This window comes from Idiotropiscis lumnitzeri, chromosome 3, assembly GCF_059441095.1.
Source record: "Idiotropiscis lumnitzeri isolate Australia: NSW breed Sydney's pygmy pipehorse chromosome 3, RoL_Ilum_1.0, whole genome shotgun sequence".
Taxonomy (NCBI): Eukaryota; Metazoa; Chordata; class Actinopteri; order Syngnathiformes; family Syngnathidae; genus Idiotropiscis; species Idiotropiscis lumnitzeri.
This window is the reverse complement of record NC_142393.1, coordinates 14288997-14309721: the sequence shown is the minus strand read 5'-3', so window position 1 is coordinate 14309721 and position 20725 is coordinate 14288997. Positions and strand designations below refer to the sequence as shown.

Genomic DNA, 20725 nt, shown 5'->3' with positions numbered 1-20725 from the left:
CCCTTTTGCTGGCTACGCCCAGTTTTAGGCCACGTGGAAGTACGTCACTTAAACACTTGCCAACTAGAGATGCTTTGAAAGTTAACGTAATTTCGAACATTCATTATGTGAGTTTATGCTTATATCGTTCAAAATAACAATGGTTATAGATTAAAGTTTTTTTTAACCAACCCGTTGAAATTAATATGTTCAGTGGCGCTTTGTATAAACCTTAATTCATGTGGGCGTATGGGTTTGTAGCATTTCCGATTTTAGTTGGAAAACATGAAGGCAACTAAAGTTCAACCGTGTGAGTTGTGACATCTCTCAACCAATGGAGGCAAAACACAGCAGTGCCGACGCTAGTTTTACTCCTGGTATGTGAAATAATCTGTTAACCTCCATATTACGACAGTAGAGTAAGTAGCGAAGCTGTTATAATATATTCAAGAGAAAAAAATAGAATCACTCGTTTTTCCAAGCGCCCGAGACTGCCCGCGCATCTGTTTTGATGTTTGTTTGCTAACTCGAGTGTTACTACTTGTTAGTGCCAATTCGCTGTCTTTCTTACACCAATTGTTTTCTAGTTGGATCTTACATTGTTTTAAATGAACACTTGCAGCGCTCTTGCGTTGAGAAATCAGGTCATCTCTTTAGAGAAGTAGCAACCTAGGTCAAGGGAGCTATTTTAGTTCCTGGCTGGAACATAGCCAAACCATTGTTCGCTTAAAAAGTGTTACTGATATATACATTAAGCATGATAAAATACATTGTCCTTAAAATAACTATGTCTGGTTTCTGTAATCCCCCAAGACTGTCCCTGACACAAAGCTTTCACTTTTTTCACAATGTAGCTGAATGTCACTGCTTATCTGGTTAATAATTAGACTACAGTGCCGTACTGTTTATCTCCACAGATCCAGGAGGTGCCGAAGCAACACAAGATGCCTCCTGTGGCCAAAGCCCAGAAGGAATTATCAGTAGACAGATGAGTGAACAGGGGCGATTTGCCTATGCGGCACTGTGTGGTGTCTCACTGGGGCAGTTGTTTACTGGAAATGAAAACAGGTAAAAACCACAAAATTGTACAGCGTACAAGTTAGGGCCAATGCAAAATCATATATGTCAAAAAGGTGTTACAACTACACATGTGTTTTTTTTCCCCCATGCATGCAGCGCATTCAGGGAACAGTACCTTCAGGGCCTGGTCAGTTGGCTGGACCTGGATGAATCTGTGATGCCTGTCATGGGTGCCTTCCTGTCAGGCCTGGGCTTTGAGGGTTCCGACACCTTCCTGTCCATCTTGCAAGCAGAATCACTGATGGCGACAGGCGCCATCCCTATCATACAGGTACCACTGTAATAACAAATGAGACTAATGTGAACAACAAGGTTTTATATATTAACCTTAATTTAATTTGAGCCATATTTTACTGGATTTAATTCATGCTAAAATAAGAGCAACCTTTTACTCTGCTATTTTATTCCGCTGTGCGGCAGCCTCCCAGTTTCTCCCTTTCTGTAGCCACATGCCAATATATAAACACAGGAGACCCTTGTTCTTCCTCAATGGCTGCTGTTTGTTAGCATGTCTCATTTTTCTGACTTGTTTAATGTGTCAGAGCTTTTGTAGTCTGCTACTGTGATATAAAAAATCAGCAGGGTAATTCACAACACAGCTTTCCTGCAGGTGACAGTAATGTGCACTGTTGTTGACTAATGCCAAAAGAAATTGAGAAGACATATTGGCAGTCTTTTGTGAATCAGCGATTGTACAGTGTTAAATAAACTCACAGTTAATGCACTTGTTCTGTCTTTAACATACTTATTTGTGAATTGCAGGACTTGGTGTCTTTCTCTGTTAAAGACGGTAAGAAACCTTACTAAGTATATTCCCATGGAAATTCAGTAGATTTTTGTACAAAAATTTTGTCTTAATTGTCCCCTAGGGAATAATGAAGAAAATAAAAAAATGTGTTCCACAGTCTAATTGTCTCTACCATGAAACATTTTGGCCAGTTTCTTTCATGTTGAACATTCTTAACACTCATATTAACATAACAATAAGTTAATCACTGCTAATATTACGAAATAAAACCCATGACACAATCATTCTTAATGTTGATTTGAAATGTGTTTTTGGCAAAGGACAAAGCTTTATAAAACTGAGTTAGAGTGACACATCTCAAACTCTAAAATTTTGTTGTTTTACTTTACTTTACTTGTTTTACTTGTGACTTTGCCCAAGTACTAGAGTGCATAATTTTACCAAAATAATATATGTAGCGTTTTTATGTTCTTGTAATGAACTGACAGTTGTTGCACATCATGCTTTCAGGCCATTACGATGCCAGAGCGAGGGTGCTCATCCGACACGTCGTCTGTCTGCTCCGAGTGTCTCTGCAAGAGCTGGAAGAGTTTGAGGAGACGCTTGGAGAAAGGCTGACAGAAGGAGGAGAGGAGAGCGAGTAAGTTGCAAAAAGAAAATAGCTTATATTTTCTAAAGTCTCCCTCCGCTTCACATCAAGAGTTTTTCACGGATTTAGCATTGATACAAAGTATAATTTATGCAACTGATTCCCATGCTTTGTTTAGGGAGGAATCATCCAGGCGACGGAGGAAAGAAAGGGGTCGGAAATTGAGACGCTACCTCCTCATTGGACTAGCAACTGTTGGTGGTGGAACTTTGATTGGTGATTTTTTTTAATTATTTTTCCATGTTGTTTAACATTTAGGGTGAGAGGTGGGGTACACAATGAGGAGATCATATGTCTATCACAATCCCAAGCATTGTTGATTAATGAGGACGACTGTTTTGGTATTTTGCATCCTTGTTTGCCAGGTGTGACTGGTGGGTTGGCGGCCCCCTTAGTGGCAGCAGGAGCCGGCGCCGTGCTCGGGGCTGGAGGTGCTGCCGCTCTGGGCTCAGCCACTGGCATTGCAATCATGGCCTCCCTGTTTGGAGCAGCCGGGGCTGGACTTACCGGTGGGTACAAATCTTGATTATAGAGTTTCATTTTCTATCCATTTATAAGTTGCACCAGCCAAAGAGGTTTTGTTGTCTTTGATGGGTTTTTGAAGTTTTTACATTGTGCTTCTCTTCAGGGTACAAGATGAATAAGTGTGTTGGTGCAATAGAGGAGTTTGAATTTCTGCCGCTCAGCTCTGGAAAGCATCTTCACCTTACTATTACTGTGACGGGGTGGCTCTGCACTGGTAAATACAGTAAGTGCTGATCATCGTCTCGTTTATATTTGCAAATATTAACACAATCACACTGATTAATAAGTTTTCATTCTTTTAATTAAGGCTTCGGGCACATTAGGTAAACCCGAACTCTCGAATGAGATCCCATTGAATTGATCAAATAGTCTGGCAACAAAAGTTAAGAATCACTTATTTTTGTGGATGTAGGTACTGTAAATTACAGTGGAGAGGTATTCAAAGTGGAACATGAGACCCACCGTTTTGTTGGTTTTCTTCCACCTGTTTTAGAGGACTCATTGCGACTGTAGATTGCCTTCACTTTTTATTTGCAAGCATATCATCTTGTTTAGTGAATGTCAACCATTTGACTATCTATTCAGAATGGAACATGTCTTATGAGAAGGACTGAATAAAAAAAAAAAAAATCAACCAGCAACCACACCCCCACCCTCGCCTCAATATTATGATTTAATATGTGATTATTTCAGTTAAAAGCTCAACATATTCTAAAGAAAATGTTTGGGTTGACTCCCCTTCAAGTACTGATCTAACATTACACTACACATCAATCCATCTCTCCATTATCTAAGCCGTTTATCCTCACGAGGGTCATTGGGGATTTGGTCAAATAAATGGATAACAAAAGGTAAAGATAGCAAAATATGTATTCTGAAATCCACGTATCAGCACAGTTATCCCGACCCAACAACACACTCCTTGTTGTAGTCCATGCTTCACACGCACTAGCTAAGTTGCAGTCTATTTGAAATTGCCACCCAGTCGACTTTACATCGGTTGCCGTTCTCATCCAGGTTCATTCCAGGCTCCTTGGTGCAGCCTGGGTGAGTGCGGCGAGCAGTACTGCTTGGTGTGGGAGTCGCGTTTCCTCAAAGACCTGGGCTCAGCCATGACCTCTCTTTTGGATGGACTGGTCAGCATGATGGCACAGGAGGCCCTGAAGTACACCGTTCTCTCAGGTAGGAGAAGGCTGAGAACATCATTGGCTGCCCGAAACATCTGTATTGTGACATAGAATGTAAACCCAATGCTGCTCAACTCTTACTTGGTGTTCAGTGACATCCTTCAACAATGTCGTTGTCCAGGTATCGTAACAGCTCTGACATTGCCCGCCTCTTTGCTGGCTGCCGCCAGCGTCATCGACAATCCCTGGTGTGTTTGTCTAAATCGCTCAGCAGAGGTGGGGAAACACCTTGCTCAAGTTTTGAGAAGCAGACAACAGGTAAGAAAGCTTTTATTTCTTTCAGCTGTTTGAACACTGGCAGTATGTTCAAGTGCATCTTTCTAGAACGAGGCAAATTTGTAATTGATTTCTTGAATTGCTGTGAGATTTATTTCTATCCATAATTATGTTGCAACAAATCAGGCTGTCTTTATTTAAAGGGGAAGAGGCCAGTCAGTCTGATTGGTTTCAGTCTTGGGGCCAGAGTTATCTACTTTTGTCTTCAGGAGCTCGCTAACGATCGAGGTATGAACATTTTGATTCTTCTTAAATCCAGTCTCTTTTCTACAGTGTGGTACTAACTCATGTTGACTTACTAGTTGCACTTCTATAGGCTAAACCGAGTACAATAAGATGCTATTTCTAACCCATGCCTTTTTAAGGCCACACAGCCCGAGGACGTGTGATTGTGCTTGACCGTTTTTGTAGTTGTTGCATTAATTTAGAGTATATTGTGCAAGGTGGTGTTTATCATTAGTAACTTGCTTGGAACTATCACGTTACAGTAACTGGATTACACTATTGCGTGTGTGTGGGCATCGTTGCCACATCGGCTTAGGAGCGCTTCAGAAATCCATTGTCAGTTAACACAGCTCATCACTACATCTACAAATACAAGTTAAAACTTTGTGTGAGTCTTTCTCAGTGACATCCCTGCTTATTTAAGCAAGACAATGCTAAGATGCATTTTGCACCTTACAACCGAGTGGCTTCATAGTAAAAGATTGTGATTAATGTACTCGACCGGCCAGCAGTCCAGACTTGTCTTCTATTGAATCATAAATAACTAGCAAGGAACAATCACATCACATTCACAGGAGAGTTGAGTTTTGTTTTGTCATTCCAGGTAGCGAAGGTGTTGTGGAGGATGTGGTCCTGCTGGGGGCTCCTGTAGATGGCTCGGAGAAGGCCTGGGAAAGAATGACCAGGGTGGTTGCTGGAAAAATAGTGAATGGGTACTGCAGGTAATCTGTGTTTACATATTAGAGTAGAGATGCTGGGTGTCAAGTTGTTATCTTTTTGGACTATTTAACAGCTGCTGTCTTGTCAGGTGAATTTGTGATTTCATTATAACCCACTTGAATTTTCTTTCTACCATGTTCACCTTTCAGAGGGGATTGGCTCCTGGGGTTCTTGTATCGAAGCTCAGCTGCTCAGCTCTGTGTTGCTGGGCTACAACCAATCAGCATCCAGGATCGTCGTATCATCAATGTAGACCTCTCCTCTGTGGTGAGTCATTTTTTTATTACATTTTTTTTGATAGAGTCACTGAAGTGTGAGGTTTTTGAGTGCATTCAACTAATTCTTGAGAGCAGTTCCCGCTGCATGACCATTCAACTGCAAAATGTCACATTTTTGAAATAGGTCAATTATGGCACTATGGATGGAATTTGAATATAATTAAACAGATTAAATAAATACTTATAATTGATTGAGATCATAAAATAATGCATCAATTATAACTGGTTTGGACTGTAGCATTAAAACGAAGTGTATAAGATCTTTCAAAAATGTAATTTGGCAGATAAATCCGTTCTCACGCGATTTGGGGATATTCAGGGGTGGGGTGGCCATCATGTTTGGCAGCAGCTGCCCTCTCTCCGTTGACCATTACATTTTAGCTTGTGACAGCCGCATCCCGTCGCTGACTACGTTCTGGAAAAAGATGGCCCGTCGACTGCAACTTTTTAGCGTAGTTTTGGACAGAAACAGACAAGTTTTCCTGGATTCGTATCAATCAACCAATGAATTAGAAAAGAAACAGAGATCAACAAAATCAATTTGATGAATGAATTGAATCTGAATGTCCCTACGTTCTTATGGAAGAAGTGAAAAAGGGGAGAACTTTTTCACCTAATGAGCAATAAATGATTATATATTTTATATTTATTATGATTATATATGTTTTATTTCTGTAATAGTGTGCTTTTACTTATTCTGTATTCCGTTATATTTCATTTTAACCGCACATTATAGAAATGTAAGTATAACTTAGTTTTGGGGCATGAATGGATGACTTGCATTTCCATTCATTTCAATAAAAAACATTAATTCATGAATGTTTGAAGTTACAAGCAGGCTCAGAAACCAATTAAGTTCATAATTTCAAGTTCCACTGCATTTATTTTCACTTTACAGGGACTTAAATCTGAAACATTTTAGATCTGTGAATTATAAATGCCAGAAAAGAAAACCTTGGTGAATGACGATACACTCATCTTGAAAAAGTATGCAAAAGTAACTGAACTAGCCCAAGTGTTAATACCACAATGATAGAACGCACTAATCCAACCACACACTGACCAAAGCATTAAAAAAAAATGAGTACAAAGATACGTAGACTCAGCACAGACCAAAAAAAGTATTGAAAAAAGTTTTCATAGATAAAGGTTCTTACATAATTGCAAAGAAATGTTGTTCATGAAGAAAAAAAAAGACATTTCAAGAAATAAATAAATTAAAACGTATTTAATATGTTTATGTCCTCCAGGTGAAAGGTCACTTAGACTATATGCGTCAAATGGACACCATTTTGGTGGCTGTGGGAGTTCCCACCAAAGAGGTCCCAGGATCCTCTTTTGTGCTTCCTCAACCTGTAACTATTACTACGGGCACAGCAGATGCCCCGGACCCAACACAAATCAAACAGCAGTTGCGGGAAACCCAAAGTCTAGTCCATGAGGCTGAGACTTGTGTTGCAGACATTGGTGAGGACTCTACAAGGACAACGGAGATGGCAGACGGCTGGGACATACCTGATATCTCAGACCTGTTGGACGCTCTCACTAGTGATGATAATGAGTCAAAAAGTCCACTCAGAGACGGGAACAATTTAGCTTTCTGTCAGGAGAGTGCCACGGACCATAGACTTGTTTTTAATGAAAGTGAATACCAGGCCGAGGCGGATGATGAACATGTCTCATGGACCTAGGATGATGCATAATGGACTGCAGAGCTCGCTCATGAACAAAGCGGACCGAAAACTTAAGAAGGCTGCACTGGGATCAGCTGCTTAATTCAAGATTTTTAACTATTTGTTTTTCTATTGAAGAATCTTTTTTTTTTAAACAAAATTCTCATGTCACGTGAGTCAGATTCTGTACAAAAATTAAGGCACTGGATGATGGCTTGACTTGGCCCCCAACCCCACTCTCCAACTCTCCACTGTCTGGAGGGTTGTTGAAAAAAATGTAGTTGAAAACCCCCCTAAATTCGTTCAAAAAACAAAGATAAATGGTGGTGAAGGGATGCAAAAAAATCCAGGATAAAATGGAAAATATACCAAATACACTTACCTCTTGCTAAAAAGTATAGTGTGGGGAGTCTCTGTGGCCAAAATGCACAAGTGCATTCAGTGAATGGGGCGACTGCCAACAGCCCCTCAAAATAGCCACACTCTCTTTGATTCTCGCCCTTTTTCTTGTGAAAAAATCATACAGTAGAGTATGCTGTACCCAATACTGGATCACAGTTTTTCCATTGTAGCGCTTCTACAGACGTGTGGTTCTCTTGGTTTACTGGTGTGAGTTGCCAATTGCATTTTTTATCTCCATATTGCATTCATTTGCTTTCAGCCTTAAAAAACATTTGACCAAGGCTAACCCCAAAATATTCCACTTGTTTATACGATATAGTGCTTAACCTTTTATTTATTTATTTTATTTTATTTTTTTGCATTTTCTGACCAAATGTTCTGAAAACATACCAGAAATTCCGATAGAGATCATGTCACTTGTGTAGAGATTATGAAGTTTTGTCTAACCACTAAAAAAAAAAATCCCGGTAAATGAAGTGATTTTTTAATTTTAATTTCTCCTAGTTAATTTAAATAATCCAATAATTAGTTCAAAATGAAAAATGTTTGAAAAAAACGACATTTTAAAACGACATTTTTACTTTTTTATATTACTAAATAGAGCAACAACAGTGTAATTATGCTTTTATGCACTTGTGTGTTCGAATTCACAGTGTTGTTGTCACCTATGTCCAATGCATTTCCAGTTACAATATACATTGTGTGGGATACGTTGCAGAAAGACAAATCGCAAGGCATAAAATGTTTGAATATCGTACGTATTGTTGTCTGTGTACAATGTTACATGCACTACCTTTAGACACAGGTCCTGGTTGGGTGGTGTGTGACTTTGATGTGTGTTTTCTGGGGGTATTTACTCTGTTTTACTGTTCTCCCGCCGTTTAGTAAATGGCTGACAAGTTCATCAACGCCTGTAGTTCTACTTCCCCACATTACACAAAGGATACAGTTCTGGCACACGTCACAGAAAAAGGCTCCAAGTGTTGAGAGGTTACAGTTGGACTACAACTACTTTGACCAGAAAAAAAAAATAATAATTGGCTCAAGACTATAACTCATTGTTGATGGTCACCCTTCCCAGTTATTCAGTTTAATGTGGCTACCTGATTAGGAAGTAGAAGAGGAAGTTCAATCCCAGCATGCTCGGCGTCCAGCAAATTCACAGCGTCTGTGGCGGTGGCAGGTGGAGGTGTGGTGTCAGATGCCAGAGGGGACTGGGGTTCGCTGCAGATGTTCGGCTCTCCCGAGTTGCGCAGGGACAGCGAGAGCGCTGGTGATGGTTGTCTTGGCAACCGTGAGGAGGAACAGGGCAAGAGCTTCCCAAGTGCTCGCTTGAAGTCCCTCATGAAGAGCGGGTAGATGATGGGATTCATAGTACTGTTGCAGTAGCCCAGCCAGGTGATGGCATCAAAAAGTGCCAGGGGGACGCACTCGCACACTGCCTGAATAAATGAACACAGAAAAATAAAGTTTTACCCTCCTTGAAGTTCAATAGTCATCGCTGGTTTTCTTAATTAGACAGCAGTGATGCAATATTTTCAGTTTGGAGTTCTGTGAAACAACTGTACTGTATTTGTAGCCTTATACTATTGTGTAATGCAAATAACTTCAATACCTCAAAAGGTAATTAATTATGAGTCACAGTGTGTGTTTTTTAAAGATTTAACATCGGTTTTGTGTTGATGCTTTAAAAGAAATTAAAAATATAAAAAATGCATTGCAATTATGGATAAATGATGGTGACACTCATTGGGTTAAAATTAAAATTGTATTCAGATGTTGCTGTATATTATGAATGTTTTTTGCGTGATTAAAAATTGCACATAAATTAAGAATTATTTAAATGTGTTATTCAACAAAATATTTTCTGGGGAAATTGCAGGAGCAATGGGGGAAAAAAGCTTTTTTGGTTGCACATGATTAAAATTTGTTAAACTAACACGTATCATTTGTTTATTCTCAAAATTATATCGGCTCTCCACATTTCAATTGTGCAACCGATGTACATGTTCGAATGATGTAAATCGAACGTATTTTTTTCAGTGAGTACACACATTTGTGTGAGCTTGTAATTCATAAACATTTAATATAACGATGACTGGGAAAAAAGGAGACAGCTGCTAGAGGAGCGCTTCCAATACCATCAAGATGAGATAGTAGCGGGGCAGTGGAAGAGAAAAGAAGTGTGTGTGTGTTTAACACACCACATTGAGTGTGAGAAGGAAGATGAGAACAGGCACAGTCTGCTGTGTGTGATGCAGTTTTGGGCCGGGGAGGTCGGATGGCGGGGGCTGGTTGTGAGAGGGCACAGATGGGAAATCAAATTGTCTGGATCATTGAAAGCTCGAAAAACAGCACAAGTGTCATCACCAATGAAGGTGGAGCTGTTTCGGACTGCCATTGCAATGAAAATCAACAAGTGAACATGAATAACAAGCATAAGTGGTGACGACAAAGTGTCGTTTTTCTTAATTCTGAAATGAGTCAGGCACTCATCTGAAATGCCAATCTGCAATGCATGTATGGCTTTGTTTGGTCGCTTGGACTTGATGCCGGGGCTGGCAAATGTAAAAATAGACTGGTATCCAAGGTTCTTGATTTCTTGCTTCTGCACGTATTTAATACTGAAACGGTCACGCATACATATTCATTTGAGAGAAGTGACAAAACAACCTCTGACTCAGTTGGACGCCACAGGCTGGAGGGTGGAAAATATCTTCTAATTTGCTGCTGTCTCTTGAACAACAGTGGAAACGAATCATTTTAGTAAGACTGCAGGGTTCATGTTGGGAGATAAGCATTTACGTTAATGGGTTTGAGTTGGCTGTGGTGATTTGAGGCAGGGTGTAGCTTTTAAAGGAAGACAAAATAAGGTAAGACGTCAAAGTAGACTTAGCACTAGCTCAAGCATTACTAGTACTTCTCTGCACATTTTGTTTGGTATATCAAAGATCTGTACTAAGATTAATCAAGTGTCTACATTAGGTATTTAGTTGTCTAATGACTTTTTACTTTTCAAACAACGTTTAAAACATATTTCCTTATTCTGACAACACGTAACCTGCGCCTCCTACCTGCTACTGGGGCATCCCATTGCAAGAGGGGGGAATGTGAAGAACACAATCCCTATAACAATCATTAGCTGGCTAATTTACTATTCAAATCCACTTTTCGTATTATGAACTTATTAAGTGTTTCGTCAAATTGAATTGGGTTATTGGTTTGACTTCCCTTCTGTTCTATCTGTCTGTAGTATTTCGTAGTATTTCCCCTCCACACCTCTTGTAATGGTATGCACCAATAGCAGGCAAATGGCGCGGGTTACGTGATGTCAGAATAAGGAAATACAGGCGCGTTTGAGCGCACACTATTGTCGCACGTCTCTTCATACACAAACAGGTAGTAGTGGCACTTGAAACGTTCTAAAGCAATTTTTGTCGGTTGCCCATTTCGTGAGTAGGTTCATCACACGCACGAGGGCCAATTCGTGGGCCGGACTAAAATCCACGTCCGGCCTCTGTTATTCGAACCCTTTCTTAAAATTTGTCCAGGCCCCCATCTCCGCCCCAAAAATGGGCGTCTGGCCCGGCCTGAAAGTCGGACCGTTCCGCCCCCGGGACAGACTGCCCTGCTCTGGTTGTTTCATTAAATGGTACAGGTGACTGGTTGGGGGTGCGAGTGTAAATAATAGACCCATCCAGGCACTATTAAGAGTGTTATGCAAATTTATGAGAAAATTGTTGCATTTGATGCTCCCATGGCACCACATGAAAGTAGTAGCTAACCGTCCAATCAGATATTATATGGTGCAGATCGCCACCATTAGTTGAGCATACTTGCTATCTGGGGATAGCTATAATGTGCTGTGACGTATTACCCAGCATTAATTTAGTTTGCATTTGCACCCAATGTGAGAAGCACGTGTTCTTTACTGACCTGAGCCATGTTGATGATGAAAAAGGGTAGCCAAGTGCAGAAGAAGAGTCCCAGAAGAACTCCAAGAGTCAGGCTGGCCTTCAGTGCCCTTCGACCCTGTCTGTGAGCCAGATGGCGCTCACTGTTCACTGATGGCTACAGTCAGAAGTGAAATGTAAATGTACTTCAACTTAATTTGTACAAAATATAAGGCCATCATTTATGTAAACAAAAAATGACAATTGTTGCCTTTATGGTTTCAATTTTTCCGTAAAGCAAATTGAATATCATGAGCTTTAGGTAAAAAGAATAATGCTTGAGAGGATAAGGATGTGTCAAAGTATTTTTTTTTCTTTCTTTTGCGTCGTTTTGTCAGAAGTACCAAAATAATCATGATGGGTTGACTAAAAACTACCAATTTAAAAAGTTGTAGCATAAACCGCTGAACTTACACTTTGCACTATAGTATGTTTTTTTTTTTTTTATCTTTGTTCACTGGCAAACGACTGTCAGGCTGCTTAGATGTCACTACAAAATTAGTGGAAACATTGTCTCCACAGTCAAAACTTAGGTCGGGGATAACCAGTGCTAATTTTAAAGTAGCAAACTACAGTAACATATACAATTGAATGGATAGTCATTGGACTCCTAGTAGAGCTGATATGGTTGCTTCTGTCAGCAAATTGGGGAAGCGAAAAAACAAAAAAAACAAAGGCAAAAATCATCTATTGAATTAATTTTCGTTTCAAATTCTAGTTGTCTATGTTACTCCACTGAGGTGGGAACTGCAGGAATTGTTCTCTCCTCTTGGACGGACTGACGCATATTTGCATCACCAAACCTGAGACGTACAGTGCCCCTAAAGGATAAAAAAATGCAGTTCTGGACGGGTTGATGAAACTCTCTACAGGTGGTGCAAATGGCTCACTTCTCTTGTACTCTGGCTGTCGAAAGTAGTACTATTGGACTGAATTGTATTTCTGGTTGTTTAGTTGTACTGTTCAGCTCATGAATGAGCACAGGCATGCAATATTAAATTATTTGCACTTAATCAGACAACTTGGACTAGTGTGAGTGCACGCTTACTTACCGGGACATTCTGTGGTATTGGAGCCTCCTGGTGACTGCAGTCATCTCCATCTTGGTGAGCTCCATCCCCGAGCGAAGGAGGCCGAGACGGTTCCCCGAGAGAGGGATGAGGGTGCGGTGGGTGACTCAGGGCCGCGACCCTCTTGGCTTGTCTACGCGCTGCCAGAAGAATTCGACAGTAGGTGAAGCAGATGGCACTAGAGGGCAAAAAGAAGGTGAGCAAGGATGCCACCAGAGCGAAGGGCAAGGTGACCTGCAGGCGACACTGAAAGTAAAGGCCCTGGAGCTGGAAGTAGGACGCTGGGTACGGCAAGTCCGAGTAGGAACTGATATTGGTGCTTCCGCCTCCCGGAGCCAAAGGCTGCCCGCTCAAGTGCCCTAAACTGTGCCACTTCATCTCGATGGGCAGGAAGGAGGCGAGCGCTGCCAAGCCCCAAGCCCCTCCGACGAGCAGCAGCGCCCGAGGCAGGGTCATCCTCTGCTTGTAGCGCAGTGGCGAGATGATGAAAAGATAGCGGTCCAAGCTGATCACACACAGGTTGAGAATGGAGGCGCTGCAGCACATGACGTCAAAGCAGAGCCAGACGGGGCAGAAGGCCGGCCAAAGCACCCAAGCCCCGCACAGCACGTTGAGCATAGCTGGAGGCATGACCACCAGCGCCACCATGAGATCCGACAGGAACAAGGACACCAAAAAGCAGTTGGAGGTGCACCGTAAAGAACGGTGGGCGAAAACCAACACGATGAGCAACACGTTGCCGCACACAGTGATGAGGATGACGATGGTCAGCAGGAAGGCGAGCAACCAGGGACCACCACCACTGATGTTCCAAGCGCTGTTGCTTGGATAGCTGCTGTTGTAGCTTCTGATTGAGTCAGAGTCGGGCATGATGCTGATTAAGTAAATGAAAGCCAGCACCAGATAATGTTGTCTCTTTGGGGAGAAGCCACACACAAACTAGGTTAACTCGATGAAGGTGCAAAAGTGGACATCTTCCGTCCATCGGGATGTGTCCTCTCGTCCTAGAGTTGCTTTCACAAAATTACTGAATGTCATCAATCCATCCTGACCACAGCAAGAAGCATGAATGAGCAACCCATTGGCCACGAGAGTCCAAAAGAGAAGTGTCATCCAAGAATAGGAAGGAGCAAAACAAGAAATCTTTCCAAATTCCACCTCACCTTACACTTGTAATTGTCTTCACAAGTCTGCGCTGCGCTTGTGCTGTGCCTGCAATTCTTTTCTATTCTGGGAGACGGAGCAAAAAGCGACACAAAATTCATCTCTAACGAGGTGCATAGGTATAACGGTCCTTGTAACGCTGCGTTTCGAGTCTCTCGCTCCCTTTAATCCCCGCATCGGCCACTCCAGCGCGCCTCCCCTCCAAAAGCGCACAGATTCTGAGAAGGAGGGTGTCAAAGCGTTGGGCTGTTAATGCATAAGCATGCACAATCACAGCCAAGACATACTAATTGGACAGCATAGGCACTGGTGTGGGTGGTGGGGCTCCATGTTTGGTCATGGCGTTCTGTACCAAAAGAGGAAGTTGGGATGTTTAATAAAAAGATTCATCTGCAAAGGGATGAGTTTAAAAGCGTTGATTTAACTGACATTGAGGTCATTTCTATTCAAAATATATTGTGATTCATGTTAAGATTTTTTGAGGGGTGTTCTTTATTAATCAAGGTTTTGCTATCCACTGATTTATCGAAAGACTAACTTCAAAACATGCTTTTGAAAGATATTCTATGTACTCCAATTTAAAATGCCGACAAAATTCAATAGAACGGATTGCATTCCAAATTGCAATTATGGTACATTGAGAAGCAATGTTTTAAATCGGTTGCCATTTTATTGAATTTACTCACGTCATACTTGTCGTGTATCTCTTTGTTTCCCTAGCATTTGTGTGGAAATAACACAAGCGTCACATTGTATTGTTTTCATACTGGTTTTATTACATAAACACAGACTGTCCTGATCAAGCATGTGTAATACAGAGTCACACCGGGAGAGCGTCTTCCAATAAGCAGACATTGCTGTCGAATAGGAGGACAGTGCAAATGGCGACTCTCAAAGAAGCAAAACAAAAGACGTTTTAAAAAAAAAAAAAGACAATCCTTTGGTGACTTGTGACTACTGGTCCTGTTGAAGAAAACAGACACTGGTTACATCAACTTTTCACATCGCCTCAACAAAAATAACCAGAAATCCGCCATGGGTTGCAATTGTAAGAATTTTTTTTTTTTTTTCAAAAGCTCGGCACATAATGAATGAATCAGAATTGAAGTACAAGATTTCCTTTTTGGTGCATAAAATGTGCAACATTTTTAAAATAATATGTGAACAAAAAAAAATAAAAATCCATCACCCTGTGATGCGTGTTCTGTAAACAACGTTCCAAATTTTCCAAACTTTAACCAAAACTGTATTTCCTAATTGAACTGGCTCAATGGCATGTTTTTTTTAAATACAGTTAGTCTTTCATTTGATATGGGACCACAAAAACATAAAAACCAGAAGCATTGCTATAGTAGATAAAATACAAGGTAGATATAAGTTAATTCATCTTTTTATTTTTTTTCATTACAAATAATTGACTAGAGTGGCGCTGGACATGCTGCTGTCTAGTCTATTGATTGGTTGATGAATGATTGAATGTGTAAATGCCACACTTTTAAATTCAGTGTGTCCCTTTCTTTTCAGTTTCAGTCAATCATACATACTATTCAGCCGGAGGCAAAACTGCACTGTTAGTTTGTAAAAAGATTAGAAATAGAGTCCATTTTTTTTTGTGGGCTACAGAATGGGAGGAAAAAAATGCAGCGGCACAGACCGAGCCCTTTATTTATTTGAGTGGATGTTACACTCAGTGATTACTGAGCGCAAGCAACTATTTAAGGATATATGGAGAAAAAAACAGGGATCAGTATCATGAAGTGCATGTACAACATTGTCAACAACAATTGCAATAATAAAAATATAGGCTTAAACTCTTAACTGTATTAATTCATGAGGGTCCATTCCGATATTTGTCAACGCAGATGTTTTTTTCCTTTTTAGATCGTGCCGATGTACCGCATGTTGTGATCTTTGTGAGCGTGTATCAAACTTACCTTCTTATGCAGCAAGTAATGTAACCTCATGTCATTCTGACAGTTGGCATATGCCATGCCAAGGCCCATCCCTGAGGCAAGTGTTATAGGCCATGTGCGTCCTGGATCACAGACAAGATGTATTGTAGGCAGCATCAGATGGGCAGTTCTTCAGGTACAGCAAAAACGAAATGTAACTTACGTTTAAAGAAGACGACAGAAAACACGATTCCCAAGCCCAGACCTGTGCCTAGAAAAAAAAAAGCAAGATCGTGAACATCCAATAATGACATCAATGATATACTAGCAACTCTCAGATGTTATCCATAACAATGAATTGTTGCACCACAACAATTAAGTATTTATTTAATAAGTGATGTTCTCAAATAATAATAATTACCACTTCAACAAGCAAATAGCTATTATGGTCTTCCTATGAATAAATGAAGTAGCAAAATGCTGTTGTAGTTAGGGCTGTGCAATTAATACAAATTTAACTGCGATTATTAAACTCAATTACAAAATTGGCATGATTGTAAAGTGATTATTATATATTGTATTTATTAATATATATAAAGAATTGTTGAAAAACTACTAATTTTACAATGTCTGACTCTACAGTGAGTATACTTGATTTCTATTGAAACTGTTTATTTAGATTTTACAATTTACAAAAGTTCTATGGAAATATTAGTGGATATAGTAAGTACTCCAAGACACTGTTTATACAAGAAAACCATACTAGAATTTACACATTTAAATATATATTTTTTATTTTGATATAAAAAAAATTTGATTTGTCTTAATATTGTTTCCATTTAAACATTTTTCTTTTGGTAGAAATCGTTTGAATAATAATGCTACAATAATCGTGATTAATATCTTTTTTTATATTGAAGCAGCCTTAACAACCCTAACAAATAAAATTAATTATGTATCTATCCACCTACCTTAAATGTTACTTTATATATTATCAATTAATTCAAAAGCAAATGTCGTCTCAGAATAACTAAGTTCAAGCCATGTAGCTATTAATATACGTATTTAATTACAAAAACAAAAGAAACACGATGTTAAAATGACCCTTACTTGAACTCCAAACATTGTGGTCTAATTATCCACCATTATCATATAGATTATGCTGTTTAATTTGTGTTATAAAGTTCCAAGAGATAAGTTATTCGTGTACAAATTAAAAACACGACGCTATTTGGTGGTCATTGCCTTGCCCTTCGCTAGCTAGCTACCTCACCACTCAATGACAACTGCTGTTTAAAAGCTGTTGCTCATTCTGTTCCACATCCTTGCCGTAATTACAGTTAACACAGAGAAATATGGGGATATTTACCAAGTTTAATGACACCATCCGCAAGGCAGCGGTCCCACTTCTTCCCCAGCTCTTTCTCAGACATGCTGAGCGTTTAGCTTGAAGCAGGCTCCAAGTGTCAAAAACTGACTCGTGCTGCTTTCATGAACGATTGTAAATGATATAAACGTAAAAAAAAAGAAAGCGGGTGATAGAAATGTGTACAAAGCTCAAGACCAGAATAACATAGACGTAATATGAATCGGGGGTGGAAAGGAGACCACACGCACCAAAAAAAAAAAAAAAAAACAGGTCCAAAATTTAACTAAAGCGTGAAGCCAAAAGCGCTGGTAGCGAAATAATCGCTTTTGCTTGTTCACGTGAATGCAGCACATAGTTCTCGCGATATTAATACATCATCATGCGCCAGGGTGGAACTCCGCGGACTTCGGAACTGCGAAAGAAATAGTTGCTGTCAAAAAAATTATAATAAAATACTGTCGTTTTATTGGTAAGACGTTTGCCACAAAAATTACAGCTTCTTTACCATAGTATTGTTTTTTCATTTCCTGAGACAACTAAGTACATTGCATGACAAAAAAAGTACTTCAACATGAATAAATGTGGCCATATTTGGGGATTACTACATAAACGTGCAGTCATCTAAGGCGAGTAGTATAAATGGTCCGCAGCGTGAAACTAGCATTTAAAAATAATAATAATAAAAATAAACCAAATTAACATGTACGTCGTGTTAGCATCAAGCATAGTCTAGTCTCCCCCACCCTTTTTCGGCTGCTTCAAGTAAAAAGTACAATATGGGTGATTATAAGGAAGTGAATAAAAAGCAAAGAGGTAGAAACAATCGTGTCTTTATAATTAAATATATCTTTGGCCTAAAACAACAATATTCCAATTTGCTCATACTGTACAATTGTTCTTTTCAAAAGTATTCACTAAATTTACATCAACTTGGATATGTACCTACTATAATAATGAAAAATCAACAGCATCCAAACTTGCACTACTACAAAAAACAAATGTGGTTTAACAGATCACCCATTAATCGGGAACATGACACCATGGAGCAAGGTCCTAACAGTTCCAGATGAAGCATTTTAGATTAATCATTGGACTCCGGCTGGGGTTTGTTTTCATGTATTGTTGTTGCTGGCTGGGGGCTTTCCTCTCTTGCTGCAGCCATTGAGTCCTTACTGATGGCCAGCAGGTCTCGAAGCTCCTTGTTCTCAATCTGACCAAGACAGTGTGAGGAGGTACAAATGGTGAGCGAGAACGGAAGAAAAAATGTATGTGGGGTGAAAAAAATGCTTTGTAACTACAAAAATAATGAGAATTTGTCTTTCAGGTAGCACAACACAAACACATCCTTTTTACTCCTCTCCATGCCAAGACCCGTGGGTTGGGTTTGTCACTGTTTGAGACAAATAGAGTTACCTCTAGCTGGGCAAGTTTCTCTCGAATGGAACAATAGCGCTGATCATCCATCTGCACAGCTCGCCTCATCACCTGGCCCATCTCGCAAATTCGCTCTACCTGGGTCTGCACTTCCTGGATAAAAAGCCAAAGCCATAGATCACAATGTAGTAAATTTTGAATTGGAAGATTACGAAATGAAGCCGCAACTGTATTTATCTTTGCATTGGCCTATAGCAAGATGTGAATACTGTAAAGATTTTTACCTTTGCGTGGTCCTGGTGGAGTGTAAGTACAGGTTTAGTGTCCAGCTCCTCTTTAGCCATCATCATCTGGAGCATGTGCTTACGGTAACGGCCCATGATCAACTCTAATGTGTACTGATGCTCTTCAAGCGACAACCAGAGCTCTGCAGACATTAAATACACATCAAAGGATCACATTGGGGATACAGCGAAAAACAGAGGGAATTTATATTTCCAAACCTTTATTCTCCTGCTGGAGTTCCTTGATTTGAGTGTTCTCCTGAGTCAAAAGGACATGAGGCTTGTACTTGATCATCTCCTGGACCTCCGAAGTGTCATCTGCATGCTGAGGAAAAAGAAAGAGAAAGGGTAATGTAAAGCGAGAGTGGAGACCATCCCAGCTCGCCTCAGCATGCCAATCGCAAGACATTTTGGCAGACAACTTTTCTAGCATCTTAGCACAATTCAGAAAAGAATAGTATTGTGATTGAAAATAATTCAGACTCCAAAGGCCCGTGGGTATACCAACTACTGATGGGACGAGCAACACTGCTGCGTCAGTTCTGTGACGAGTGCGCAAGTGTGAAACCCTGAATTTGTGCTGTAGTGCTTTAACACAAAAATCATGTGACCAATACAGGACATGTGTCGTTTGGATGTGTTACTCCAAATTGTATTGATAAGAAACCAAACTGTATCGACATGTTCTGAGATTTTTGGAGGCAGAACTGCTTGCTGTTGCTATACCTGTGTCATTGGCATTGCCTGGATCTGCTTTTTCATGGGTTGTACTAGAAAATCTTCACACATCTGGAAATATTTTTATATTCTGACACCAAATAAGGTATATCTTTACACCTTTGAGCATCGTTTAGTATTAGATCCAAATCTCATACATGTTATATGTTTTAACTATGAATGCTATTCAAGACAAATTCACTATATTTTGCATGACAACTCGTTTACGCATTTAAACAAAGAAACAAATTTTGAATTCTTCTCATAAACAGCACAACTCAATTAACAAATGGATCAAATGAAATTACACAAAGATGATAATAATATTTTAAAAAATAGCAATTGAAAATATTATTTCACGGGCTATTTTGGGATTTGCAACATGCAAGTTTTTCCTTTTTTAAATTTTGTTTAAAGCTACAATGATTTTAGATGTGGTCACTGTTGACTGACGAACACAATATCAATGCAGTGTCAATACTGCAAAATTAATTTGTCAATACCCTCGGTAAGGTCTCATCTGCCCGTCACTAATACTTACACTATGATTATTGCAGTTAACTTTGTTTGTTGCGGAAATATTTGTTTTATCCCTCAAATATGTCCTAATTACCTTGTCTGGAAGAGCATTGCCCACTTCTTTCATGCTCTGCACCCTCTGACTGAGGGCCCCGGACTGCTCGATGAGGCCCTCGGCGGCTGTGTCGTGCTCCTTTAACCTCTCCAGAAGTGTCCGCGCATCACACAACACTTTCTCTAAAGTGCAGGCCATCTGCCGTAAGGTAGGCCGTATATTTCACGCTGACAAACTACTTATACACCCCAATTCCCTTTGGCTAAAACAACCTCAGTGTTAAGCCGACGCTAGCGTTGTGGTTTTCGTGCACGAAAGGTCGCTCCGATTCAGTTGTAGCTCAGCGGTTTTCTATTACATACTAATATTGTAACCTTACAATAAAACGAGCGAGCTGATTGAAAATAAACCGCATAAGTTCAGTAGAACGATGAACACGGACAATGCACTCTGTTTTGCTGTCAAAACTCGTATCAGTACGCGGAGCATAATGATGACGTTGCTTCCGTAATTCCGTTTGTGTCGCTTTTTTTTAAATTAATATTCCCCCTTTATTTTATACAGTAATGTATCTAGAGTCGATAAT

General features: G+C 40.0%; 4 protein-coding genes across 5 annotated transcripts; 1 reads left to right on the top strand and 3 right to left on the bottom strand.

Annotated features, from left to right (window-relative positions):
* Positions 1–285: 285 nt before the first annotated feature.
* tmco4 (transmembrane and coiled-coil domains 4) lies at positions 286–8499 on the top strand. The gene is given in 14 exon segments (XM_088291746.1): positions 286–356; positions 897–1047; positions 1156–1330; positions 1822–1849; positions 2318–2447; positions 2575–2672; positions 2822–2965; positions 3085–3204; positions 3999–4163; positions 4290–4426; positions 4588–4672; positions 5274–5391; positions 5539–5656; positions 6918–8499. Coding segments are annotated over 14 exon segments (2010 nt in total). The 5' UTR covers positions 286–313; the 3' UTR covers positions 7416–8499.
* Positions 6613–14115, bottom strand: htr6 (5-hydroxytryptamine (serotonin) receptor 6). 2 transcript variants are annotated; one of them, XM_088291745.1, is made up of 4 exons: positions 12748–14115; positions 11679–11813; positions 8846–9184; positions 6613–8750 (listed from the first exon to the last, which is right to left on the bottom strand). In XM_088291745.1, the coding sequence occupies exons 1-4, from the start codon at positions 13633–13635 to the stop codon at positions 8745–8747; spliced, it is 1368 nt and encodes a 455-aa protein (XP_088147871.1). In that variant the 5' UTR covers positions 13636–14115; the 3' UTR covers positions 6613–8744. The 2 variants fall into 2 exon arrangements, with proteins under 2 accessions (XP_088147871.1, XP_088147870.1); XM_088291744.1 differs by having other exon boundaries at positions 6613–9184.
* Positions 14116–14679: 564 nt separating this feature from the next.
* On the bottom strand, positions 14680–17476 carry micos10 (mitochondrial contact site and cristae organizing system subunit 10). The gene is made up of 4 exons (XM_088291118.1): positions 17191–17476; positions 16045–16092; positions 15864–15964; positions 14680–14892 (listed from the first exon to the last, which is right to left on the bottom strand). Exons 1-4 carry the CDS (start codon positions 17252–17254, stop codon positions 14884–14886), a joined length of 222 nt encoding a protein of 73 aa, XP_088147244.1. The 5' UTR covers positions 17255–17476; the 3' UTR covers positions 14680–14883.
* Positions 17477–18004: 528 nt separating this feature from the next.
* Positions 18005–20647, bottom strand: sike1 (suppressor of IKBKE 1). The gene is made up of 5 exons (XM_088289582.1): positions 20179–20647; positions 19068–19173; positions 18849–18991; positions 18604–18717; positions 18005–18400 (listed from the first exon to the last, which is right to left on the bottom strand). The coding sequence occupies exons 1-5, from the start codon at positions 20335–20337 to the stop codon at positions 18272–18274; spliced, it is 651 nt and encodes a 216-aa protein (XP_088145708.1). The 5' UTR covers positions 20338–20647; the 3' UTR covers positions 18005–18271.
* Positions 20648–20725: the final 78 nt, after the last annotated feature.